The sequence below is a fragment of the Berghia stephanieae genome, chromosome 6 (genome assembly GCF_034508935.2).
Source record: "Berghia stephanieae isolate SIO BIC M18660-M18661 chromosome 6, UCSD_Bste_1.3, whole genome shotgun sequence".
In the NCBI taxonomy this organism is placed as follows: Eukaryota; Metazoa; Mollusca; class Gastropoda; order Nudibranchia; family Aeolidiidae; genus Berghia; species Berghia stephanieae.
In genome coordinates, this window is record NC_088365.1 from 53,430,108 (window position 1) to 53,442,607 (window position 12,500).

Consider the following 12,500-nt stretch of genomic DNA (forward strand, 5'->3'; position numbering starts at 1 on the left):
GATTGACCTTGTGTGTGATTCATCCAGACAATCGAATTAACCTCATCTCAGTCTCCTGACCGTACGTAGCCTTCGAAAACTCATTGGCCGACGTGCATTTATTTACAGATCTGATAACCCAATTCATGATGGGCTCATTGTTGTAATGGGCATCTAAAAAAGATTGACAAAATATTGTCCCTTACAACAATGTTATAACTAGGACCAAATTGCGTTCGGATGTCAGACCTGCATGTATGTAAACGTCGGATTTGATTTGGCCTTTGGAAGCTATAGCTGCTGCTGCCATTGAGTCGTGTCGCGTCACGTGACCAATCCACGAGGGATTTCGGTGTTTGGTGATGGCAAATCGAAGTCCTTGTGGATATGTTAGTAAAAACAATTTTCATATTTCTGGTGCCTTCTGCAATCCAACCAATCTCAGACAGCTGCCCCATCATCGTCCTTCGTCAACGTATGGCCTGGCACCAGGACGTATCTCTTGACATCAGTTATAGATTATAAAAGGTAATATGTAAATAAAAATGAATATAACAACTTCAACAATGAACAAAATATCAAAATGATACGTTTCGGGCTCAAAACCCTTCTTCAGACAACACCAAAAAACCCAATAATGATATAAGTACATTACTAAATTCCAGATAGACGACAGATATATTTTATGTATTTATGTCTTTTGTTGTTGTTGGCTGAAGAAGGGTTTTGAGCCCGAAGCGTTTCGCGTATAGTTTATTGTGTTCTTTGTTGAAGATGTAATGTTCATTTTTGTTTATTACTTTTTACAGTCCACAGCTTCTATAAGCTTTGTATCATTTTTAGATTAGTGCACCTAGATAGGACGCTTATCAGGAGACTGGTTCTGTATGAAATAGAAATATGGCTCCATATGGCTTGATGAGGGAATGAAATGAAACATTTTTAGGCGTGTTTAGTATTGGGTATCCTTGGAAATTGTCTGTGATAAATTTGTTAATATTTATTTTTCCCTTTATGAAATCTAAGGGGGGGGGGGGGGGGGGGGGGGGGGTTAATCATAACAATCTTAGCCTTACCTGATTGAGAGCAGTCCCTCCTTCGTCGCCCGATTCCACGTCAGTTCCGCCATCAATTGACGGAGTGCCACGCCCAGAAATGGAACCACGAGACTCCAGAATCGGGGAGACACATCGACTGATAATCGGCGTCGTCGTTTGATTGGTTTCTTTCACCACGTGATACTTAAAACTGCCTCTCATTGGGTGAAGCTGACGGAAGCACGTGGCACAGTAGGTCACGTAGCAGTCCGAACATATTTTGGAAGCGACGCGTGGCGGGTCCTCGTCGCAAACCTCACAAAGAACGTTCATTCTCGATTTCTTTTCTTCCTCGATGCTGAGGATAATATTTGCTATCGTTGTATTCCTGGGCAAGGCATTGATGCCGCCTGGTCCGAGATGAACTTCCATTCTGCAGTGCGGACATATCAAGACTTCCGGTACGGCTGTAGAAGTCGTCGTCGTCCCGCTGGCATTTGGATCTCGGGCAATGATGTCTCTGTCGGTGACGCTGCTGCTCCTAGTCACGCCTCGGCTGCCCGTGGTTGTCGCTGTAGCGTTGGTGTTCCGTCGAAAAGAACTTCGAAATCTGCTCCGTTCGTGCACGTTGACGAGGCATTGTTTACAAAATGTGTGAGCACAAGGGAGAATGACGGGGTTGTTGAATGTTTCAAGGCAGATGGCACAGATGAGCTCGTCGGAAAATCCTTGAGACACGGCCATTTTCCTCGTTGTCATTTACGACGAGGAATTAAAGTCACTTCATGACGAAATTTGACTTTTTTATGTCTTCAAATGAACAATCATGAAACACAAATACGCTCATCCAGAAATCCTTGAGACATCGCCATTTTCCTGTTTGCCATTTATGACTGGAATTTTAAGTCACTTCATGACGAAATTTGATTGTATGTTGTTGTTTATTTACGTCTTCAAGTGATGCGACACTGTAACCCTCGTCGTCATTCTTATATTCTATCACAATGAAGTGAGGAAAGAAAAATTGTCTATAAAGTCTATATAATCAGAATGGGAGAGACTAAAGAATTTTAAAGACTAAGAAACAATTTTCTTGTCAACATGACTGACACGACCTGTTGTCACAGAGCCTCCGCTCAGGGAATAGTCTACTGCCTCACTTGTCAAATGCTTTTGGAGGACTAAAAAGCCTCAACAGCAAAAGACTGTTAACAGTGAAAAGCATTGACATAGATGATTAGAGAGGCAGCCGAGGCGTCTCGATCGGATGATTAGGAAACGAAAGGTCTTAAATCAGTAAGTCAAGGAGCAATAGAACGTTACGTTTATAGTAAAATAAAGGGAGTGAAAATAACTCATATAAAAGATACAACGCAAAGTAAACGACGTTTCGGCCTTTGACCTTCTTCAAGTAAACAAGAAAAGGAACTATGTTACGTTATTACGTATTGCTATAGATAGTATGCAGATGACGTCACTCAGGCCTTTGTTATTGTTTCTGCCATCCGCGTTTGTGAGTTGTTCTCACTAAACTGTATTAACCAGACTATAAAAGTTCATGGTTACACAGAGTTTGTGTGTTGGTCCGTTATACTTCCGGATGGCAATGTTGTGAACTCCTTGGCCAAGCGCATTCTATCTATATAACATAACACATATTTGATTGTTTTCAATGAACACATCGAATCCAAAGAATGCCACAACACACTGGATGTCAAACCATAACACAACACACAACACACGATGCACTGACACAATGAGAACAGCAGGCTGTGATGATATACGTGTAAAATAATATATGTCTGTAATATCGCGAATCAATCAACACATCATAAGATTATCATATGAATAATGATGATGATTCATCGAGCAGCTGTTCTACACACCATATGTCATAGATACATTGAATGACACTGACGTAACCTTGCTCCTTGTTACTGTTTTTAGACCGCCATTTGGGTGATTAGTTATCACCAAGATTTATCGATCACGCCGTAGCCATCGTTAACTTTTAGCCTGACACTAGGACCGTGGCCTTCGTAAAGTTATGGCCTGATACTGACCAAAAAATGACGTCAAAATGCCAGTCTTTTGCCACAAAAGAAAACAAATCGTAAGTTGTATTCAATAGTTCAGCCAATGAAATAACTTGTTTCCCTGAGCTCTACTAACGACACCTCACTAGGCGGTGCAAAAACCAAATAATGACGTCAAACTGCCAGTCTTTTTGGGTTTCAGTATCAGGCTATAATATAGCGATGGCTACGCTAGGACCCACTAAGACTCATGATTTGACATCGTTTTCAGTGGTCAAGGAAACCAGTGATTCCATTGGTTGAACTGTTGAATACAACTCACGATTTGATTTCTTTTGTGGCCAAAGACTAGTCTTTTGACGTCATTTTTTTGGGTCAGTATCAGGCCGTAGCCATCGTTAACTTACAGCCTGACACTGACAAAAAAATGACGTCAAAAGACTAATCTTTAGCCACAAAAGAAAACAAATCGTGAGTTGTATTCACTAGTTCAACCAATGATATAACTTGTTTCCATGAGCTCTACTAACGACAACTCACTGGACGCTGCGCAAATCTAAAAAATGACGTCAAACTGTAAGTCCTGGTGGGTTCCAGTGTCAGGCTATATATTAACGATGGCGATGATCAATCAGACTGAAGATAAAACGAAGTTGACGTCACTCACGTCTTTGTTATTGTTTTTCACCATCAACGTTTATGAGTAATTCGCATTAATCTGTATTAACCAGACTATAAACGTTCAAGGTTATACACAGTTTTGTGTGTTGGTCCTTCTTACTTCCGGGTGGCAATAGGTTACATAAAGGTGATACAACTATTTCAGTAGTAGGATGTTTAGATAGTATGCGCTAGACTAAGAAGCTCACAACATTGTCATCCGGAAGTATAATGGACCAACACATGTGTAACCATGATCGTTTATAGTCAGGTTAATACAGTTTAGTGAGAATTACTCATAAACGCAGTTGGAAAAAACAATAACAAAGACCCGAGTGACGTCATCTTCGTTCTATCTATGGATAGTATGCGCTTGGCTAAGAAGTTCATAACATTGCCATCCGAAAGTATAGATAGTATGAAGTTGACGTCACTCAGTTCTTTGTTATTGCTTTTTGCCATCCGTGCTTATGAGTAATTCTCACTTCACTGTATTAACCCGTAGCCATCGTTATGTTATAGCCTGATACTGAAATCCAAAAGGACTGACAGTTTGTCGTCATTATTTGTTTTTTGCAGCGTCTCATGGAAACAAGTTATTTCATTGGTTGAACTATTGAATACAACTCACGATTTGTTTTGTTTTTTTTTTTTTGTGGCATAAGACTGGAATTTTGACGTCATTTTTTGGTCAGTGTCAGGCCATAACTTTACGAAGGTCTCGATTAACCAAACTATAAACGTTCAAGGTTATACAGAGTATTGTGTGTTGTTCCGTTATACTTCCGGATGGCAATGTTGTGAGCTTCTTAGCCAAGCGCATACTATCTAAATTTACACTCGACAATAAGCTAATCTCATCAGCAGATGAATTACACAATGCATGTATCCAGTCCTTTGGGAGAGGAGTTTTACACTTCCAATGGAATTGGAATACGTTCTTTTGATATCACACTTTTCTTCCGGTTTGTGGTGTTGTCAAAACATTGTGATTGATGCTCACAAAGCTTAAAGTCATTCGATCTGGCATTTGGTATGTGAGTACTGAATGTAGCTGTAGATAGAATTCAAGTAAAACTAAATATTTCACTCACAGTACACCAACTACAGCACGTTGAATGTAACACACAGCACACAACAGATCAACTCAATTACAATAGGCTAGAATGAGAAAACTGTTAACAGACATGATAACCCTTCCCTCCACACTCGCACCAACACACAGACGTTAACCTCCCCCCCCCCCACCTCACCTCACACACACACACTTACCAACACATGCACACCGATACACTCATACATACCCACACACACATACACCTACACACATGTACACTCACGAGTCTCATACACATGAAGCAATGAGAAGGAAAATAGATTTTGAGAAAGATGCCAAACAATTTTTGAAACAAGACAAATTCATCCCTTCTCTCTCTCTCTCTCTCTCTCTCTCTCTCTCTCTCTCTCTCTCTCTCTCTCTCTCCCCCCCCCCACGTCATAGTTTTGTGTGTTGGTCCATATACTTCCGGATGGCAATGTTGTGAGTTTCTTTGCCAAGCGCCCAACATCTATAAAACCATTTGTTATCTTTCCTGCCGATTGTTATCATTTTATTCTTATCGATCGTTGAAAACAAATTAAAAAGACGAATTTAAATAAATCCGATTTCCCTAATATTCATATGAAATTGGCTCCGGAAAAAAATGGCTAAATAAACAAACACACAAACAAACAAAAACAACACAACTTATAAAAAAACACACAAAAAAAGCCAAACAATTGCTTGATAAGTAAACGGCCTTTTGGTAAATCATGTGTTTTAAAATTTGGTCAGAAAACTCGTCCTTCAAATATCTATGGATTGAAATGACCTTCATCTTGGCAAAAACTCTACTTCACAAAGTCCCAGGTTAGAGAGTATTTGAGGGACGATAATCTGACAAAATTTTTAACAATTTAGACTAGTTTTTACAGAGTATGACAGCGAACTGGTGACCATACCAGCTTATCCTATTTACAATGAGAAAATTGTTTTCCTAACCTGATACGTTACATCAGGATGGAAATATACAAATTGTATGCGCTTGGCTAAGAAACTCACATCATTGCCATCCGGATGTATAACGGAGTAACACACAAAACTATGTGTAACTATAAACTTTTCTAGTCTGGATAAAACAGTTTATTGAGAATTACTCATAAAGTGGATGGCAAAAAAACAATAACAAAGACCCGAGTGACGTCAACTTCATTCTATCTATAGCGGATTTATGAGTTTTTTGGACATACACAATGCATCAAAATCTCTGAAGCAAACACGAGTATTTTCCTCTATAAGTCACTAAATAAATGCTAACAAATTTGTCATGATATAATCTGAATAATGAAAATAGAATTGGGAGTTTAGCTGTGAAAATGTCAAATTGGCAACAATGATAGAACACGCGGCATGTCTCCTGGAGCATTCAAGATTTCCCTGGATGAAGGTTGCCAAATATTTTATCGTGAATATCGTGAAGGGAAAAGAACAAGGCAAGAGAGGCTGCTCGTTAAATACAGGGCGTTACGTTGTTATGGAAAGACGTTTCGTTTTACCTGGTCTGGGTTATAATGGTGTCTGGAATCTGTGGAGTGAGAAAAACAATCTTCTCTCTCTCTCTCTCTCTCTCTCTCTCTCTCTTTTCCCCCTTCTCTTTCTCTTTTCTCTCTCTTTCTTTCTCCCTCGTTCTATCTATCTATCTATCTATCTATCTATCTATCTATCTATCTATCTATCTATCTATCTATCTATCTATCTATCTATCTATCTATCTGTCTGTCTATCAATCTATCTATCTATCTACGTACCTCCTTCTCTTTCTATCTCTGGTTATCTCCCTCTCGCCCTATCTCACTCTCTCCCTCTTTCTCTCTCGTTCTACATACCTATCTGCCTATCTCTCTCTCTCTCTCTCTCTCTCTCTCTCTCTCTATATATATATATATATATATATATATATATATATATATATATATATATATGTATATGTATATATTTATATATATATATCTTTGAGGTTTGAGGGTTTTTGATGAGATGAGGTTCATTACAGTCGGCCGATAATTGAAGGACGAGTCTTCTGACCAAATTTTAATGACATGTTTTTCAAGAGTACGAGAGAACGGTCTGTCCATGTTGCTTTTCTGTTGTACTGTCTGGTCAGGGGCTATCGGTGGTCACATCTAATACCAGCTGTATTCTACAATGGATTGGCAGGTCAATGGATTGTCTAGAATAGGATGCAATAGTCTGATGTCACGTCCGCCCAGCAACCAGCAGCTTGGTTCTAAACAAAGAAATTCGGTACTTTTTATTCTTCATGCTGGGCTGGCTAGAGCATTTTCACGTCTCATGTGATCAGAATGTATAAAAGTCAAAACATGATCAGATTGATAATGTTGGGATACACTTTTATGGTCGTCGGAGAAGTTTTTCATTAGGGCGGTCGCGATTGTTCCCGATAGTTAAAAACCAGTGACTAAGCTACTTTGCGTAATTACGAGGGCAGTGACGTCACGACTGTTGCACAAATCAATAGACTACCCGAATATTCTGAAGGATAAATTCGTCAATGAAATTGGTCAAATTAGTAACTCCGGTATCGGTATCGAACAAATGTTTTCTACATCATCAGATTAGTAACACCGGTGTCGGTATCGAACAAATGTTTTCTACGTCATCAGATTAGTAACACCGATATCGGTATCGAACAAATGTTTTCTACGTGATCAGATTAGTAACACCGGTATCGGTATCGAACAAAGGTTTTCTACGTCAAGGAAATGTTTAGAATTTCAAATTAATTGATTGTCATCTGTAGTATTGTAGCAATGACTATCCCGCACAAATCTTTGGGCCTCATTTTCGCTCACGAAGTGCCCAAATTCGCGACAAAATATGGGACGAAACCGTTTCGTACATGCTATTTTTAAAAATTAATTACGACGCTGTTTATAATTGAATATAACTGAAAGTTGGCACACAGTTAGAAAAGCGGTCATTTTAGATTATGCCAAGCGACAAAACTCGTACAATTACCAAAAGACCGTTAAAAATAAATTTTTGCTATTTGGAGTATAATATTTCTAAAACTACAAAGAGGAGAGATTTTGTCGCTCATAAGATTATATGTGCACATTTCTTCTATTTATATTTCAAATTTCATTGGATTATGATAAGTACTTTTCCCGTATTCTCACAAAACATCAACCCAATTTGCATTTCAATGAGTGAAAATATGGAGACGGCCATTTCGCTCGCGCGATACGAAAATGACGAGAGCGAGGCAAGGCTGCCAGATGGCCAGACTTTAACCTGACCAAATCCGACTTCAAAAGTGGCTAAATAGAAAATAATATGGCTTTCAATATTAAGACTGACCCACTTAAAATGAACTAAATTTAACAAACAGAAAATTGAATAGACTAGGATAAATGTCACTGAGACAAACATAGATGAATAAAATGTTTAAAAAGAAACAAAATTATATATTTGGCAACACACGTGGCCATCTGGCAACCTTGTTCGCGACGACGGATGACACAAATCCTCGCGTGCATTTTTAAAATTAAGGTATTGTTTGTTTCATTGTTGTCATAGGGATAGTAGATTCTCTCTCTCTCTCTCTCTCTCTCTCTCTCTCTCTCTCTCTCTCTCTCTTTCTCTCTCTCTCTCTCTCTCAAATAAATACTAGAACTAACATAAGCCATGGTCTCACGGGACTGTTACGGGACTGTTTGATAATAATTCAGCAGGCATTTTTCGTGTCATTTGTATGGGTTGTAGACACAAGATTATACTTCGGAAAAGTTCCAAATGATCAATATTATGTATATTTTAAAACAAGTTTATAGTTGACCCTAGCCATACAACTCTAAAACTATACAAGTTAGAACTTTTCTGATGTCTTCATCATATTTTCTGATAATTTTGCCATAAAGTTGCCAAGTTTTAATAACTAATTCTACGTATTAAGCGAGATACAGGCACAAACCAGAATAAAACGACGAAAAAGTGTCCCCTATTTTCCGTATATTTTTCTCTTTGTGAGTGATCCAAATAAATGACATCTTTGAAACTGCATAACTATGTCTATATATTAATGGATTTTCAAAATTCAAAAAGATTTTTACTCGGTGCAGATAGCGCTTTGATTTAAGAGTAGTATTTCCTCCAAAAATAGAAAACAAAAATTTTCATAGTCATTGCTAAGTATTGTGTGGTCACGTTTCAATCCTATCCTTCGTGGCGGCAACAAAATATGTGTCTTGCCAGAACAAAAACTGGAGATAAAGTGTTTTAAGTTTATATATATATATATATATATATATATATATATATATATATATATATATATATATATATATATAATCAGATATAAATGACAAACTGATTGACGTCAACTGCATTCATTATATAACCGACGTATTTGTGTATTTGCATGATCGATCAGGCGTGCAGAACAGATAATTATTTTGCCAAAGCGCATATAATATTATATTGATAGTCGTGATCAATTCAATTGAATAATACAGAAATACGAAAGCTCTTTTGTCCGAAGTCAAATTGACGTATCGACCAGTTTTATGGAACTGAGATGCGCCAAAATAGAAATACTTTGTATGGGGTTGTTGATTAAACTGGCTTCTGTAGTGTAACACAGACGATAACAATTGCTTACTATCCTTTTGATAGGACGCTGGTCTATCTCAAAGTACTTTACGACAAATCTAACAGACTCAGATACCCATTCACAGATGGGGTGAAAAAAGTATTTATGGTTAATTAATTAGCTGTTATATTTTCATCTCTTCTGAGTATATTGAAAAATTGAGCTTTTATATAGCTCAATATCCACTAAATGTGCTCAAGAGCTTTACAAGGGGTCCCTGGCCAACAGCAACATTTAACATTTAGGACGGGACACGACGCTTGTTAGGCGATGTTACAATTTTTTCGAACAGAGACAACGCTATTACGGCCATTTTAATTTTACTCCTGAGTAAGGTGAGGGAATATGAGTCAATAACCTTCTCCAAGGACTAAACTATGAGCCGAGCGAGGCTCGAACCCAGGACCTTCTGATTCGAAAGCGAGTGTCATACCACTAGACCACATAGCCATACAAGTATATGCCCAAAAAGCCGCCATCTTGCCGCCAGGATTTGAATGTAAATATTAGATGGCGTTAAAAATGGTGGATTTGTCAGATAGGCCAATTTGTCATAGGACGACAGTGTTATATAATCTACCTGACCGTGAGTACTCGTTTGAAATGGGACTGGTACAGTAGGTGAGTAGGTTGTTTCCATTTTGGTTACAGTGAATATTAAGCTGATGAAAGTTGTGGATGGTAAAATCGAATGGACCGTCAACCGGGGCAGCTTTGCTTTAACGGAAATCTTTTTGTCAATATGAATTAGGAACATTTTGAATTTTAAAAAAAAATGAGCTTTTATATAGCGCAATATCCACTAAATGTGTTCAAAGCTCTCAGCTTTGTTGTTATCATTTTTGTGGCAAGAAGACTTGGCTTTTCATCAAAAGAAATAATTGACACAAAACTTTAGGATTATGTGTGGCTGGCTGAGAAATCCCGGGAAGATGCGTAAATTTCATAAATTGAGTTAGATCTGTATGCAGTGGTGTAGACCACATCTTTTTGATCATTTACCACTTTAAATTTTTTTACTATGTCTATTAGAACCCAAGTTATGATTTTTTTTTTCTGAATAAAATTCGTTGCTATGGGAAACACTTTATCTTCGATTTTGGCTCATAATATCTCGAATCGAAGCTTGCCGCATTTTCGGGTTTTCTCAGCCAGCCTCACAAATGATATATTCTAACTGATCCGAAACTCAAGAGGCACGTTCACTCCTTCAGATAAAGTCACCCCAGTTGAAGACGGTACCAAAATGTTGTTTCTGTTTCGTTTCGATATTTTCCTCCATACTTTTTATTCATTAATCTATTGTGGCTTATCGACTCTAAGCGGTATTACGAATACGTCGGGGTCATTTGGAGACGGGAAATTGGATTCAAATCAGAAAATATCAAAACTAATGTTAATTCTATTCGTGATTTTGGGGGTAAAGAACGGGGAGTCCTCAAAGGCAGAAAACTAGAAATTGATGATTTGACAAAATCTGGTATATCCTCCCAAAATTAAATTAGAAAATTGACGTTTTCTCATAAGCTATTCTACCAGGAGTTAGTATTACTATGATAATAATTTCTAAAATTAAAACTTTGTCAAAGAAATAAATTTTAATGACATGAAATGTCCTTGTTATTTTTTGCCTTTCCCCTTACTAGATGTAATCAAAGATGTCACCCAAATGTTGTATTTTTTGTCTTTCCCCTTACTAGATGTAATCAAAGATGTCACCCAAATGTTATATTTTCTTGTCTTTCCCCTTACTAGATATAATCAAAGATGTCACCCGAATGTTATATTTTTTTGTCTTTCCCCTTACTAGATATAATCAAATATGTCACCCAGATGTTGTTATATTTTGTCTTTCCCCTGACTAGATATAATCAAAGATGTCACCCAGATGTTATATTTTGTCTTTCCCCTTACTAGATGTAATCAGAGATGTCACCCAAATGTTGTTTTCTCGTGGCCATTATTGTGGCAACCATACAGAATCCTACATACGGCGCCAGAGAAAACCCGTGCCCTTGTTCAGCTCCAGTAGGGACTGCCCGAATTCAAATCTACTCAAATATCGGTAATAAGTTCTATAGAAATGGGGTAAGTCTATCAACTTGATTTTTATATATCAAATATAAAGATATGAATATTTATGCCGCTATGTGGTCTAGTGGTATGGCATTCGCTTTCAGATCGGAAGGTCCTCAGTTCGAGCCTCGCTCAGCGCCTAGTTGGATCATTAAAAAGGCTCTTTACTCACATTCTCTCACCGTACTGAGGTGTAAAATAAGTACCTTGCCGTCAAAAGCGTTGTTTCTGTCGAAAAAATTGTATTGTCACCTAAAAGGCGTCATGTCTCGTTCTACATGTTACGTCTTGCTGTTGGTCAGGGACACTTTGTAAAGCGCTTTGAGGTCATTACGTGGATATTGTGCTATATAAAAGCGCAAGGTATCTCTTAATCTCAACGCGCCTCGTCATGTTTTATTTGTTTCTCATTCAACCAGCAGGCCATGATAAGCCAACCTTCCGTTTCATACAGTATCTGTTGCATGTTTGGGGTCCTTTTGTACAAAGAGTCATCCATCCGTAAAAAAAATAGAAAATTATGCCTTTTTTGCCACGGCATCATAAGATATCGTCGCCTAGGCATTCCACGAAGGAATATAGAAAACTCATCAAACAAGGTGTCTGATGTCAACAGGAATCACCCATGTTGTCCAAGTGAGCAAATTGGGGGTTAATAATCTTGCTCAAGTAAAAGAAAAAGAAAGTGCCTGAAGCGGGGCTCAAATCCGGATCACAGTGCAATGCCTTAACCACTCGGCCACTTCGCCCCCATCCGTATAATATTCCAATATACCCCTGACCACGTATTTAGTGATATTTGAGACCAGTGGGATTGTGAGTGACCATTGGGATTCTGTGTGACCATCAGTGTCCTAGTCATATACAAGACGAAGAATAGATTTAAAAATCGAAAAATAATTAATGTCAGGCAAATCTAATATTCCTGTTTTATTTTTGTCAGAGCGAAATAGAATATTTTGATCACAACAGACAAAAGGCTTACATCAGGTTTGGAACGC

The 12,500-nt window shown here is 38.0% G+C and overlaps 2 protein-coding genes across 4 annotated transcripts in view; one reads left to right on the forward strand and one right to left on the reverse strand.

The window, feature by feature from the left end:
• Window positions 1-4,914, reverse strand: part of LOC144975258 (uncharacterized) — a 16,866-nt gene extending 11,952 nt beyond the window's left edge. Inside the window, exons 1-2 of one of the 3 annotated variants that reach the window (XM_078919181.1) lie at window positions 4,807-4,914; window positions 1,056-2,012 (exon numbers count right to left, since the gene is read on the reverse strand). In XM_078919181.1, coding sequence (XP_078775307.1) covers window positions 1,056-1,775 — 720 coding nt within the window. In that variant the 5' untranslated portion in view covers window positions 1,776-2,012; window positions 4,807-4,914. Of the gene's footprint in view, window positions 1-1,055; window positions 2,619-4,806 lie in introns of those variants that run through there. The other 2 variants (XM_078919182.1, XM_078919180.1) reach the window with 2 other exon arrangements.
• Window positions 4,053-12,500, forward strand: part of LOC144975260 (uncharacterized) — an 11,625-nt gene continuing 3,177 nt past the window's right edge. Inside the window, exons 1-3 of the mRNA XM_078919183.1 lie at window positions 4,053-4,077; window positions 11,341-11,511; window positions 12,443-12,500. The exon at window positions 12,443-12,500 is cut by the window's right edge and continues 79 nt beyond it. Coding sequence (XP_078775309.1) covers window positions 11,353-11,511; window positions 12,443-12,500 — 217 coding nt within the window. The 5' untranslated portion in view covers window positions 4,053-4,077; window positions 11,341-11,352. The remainder of the gene's footprint in view (window positions 4,078-11,340; window positions 11,512-12,442) is intronic.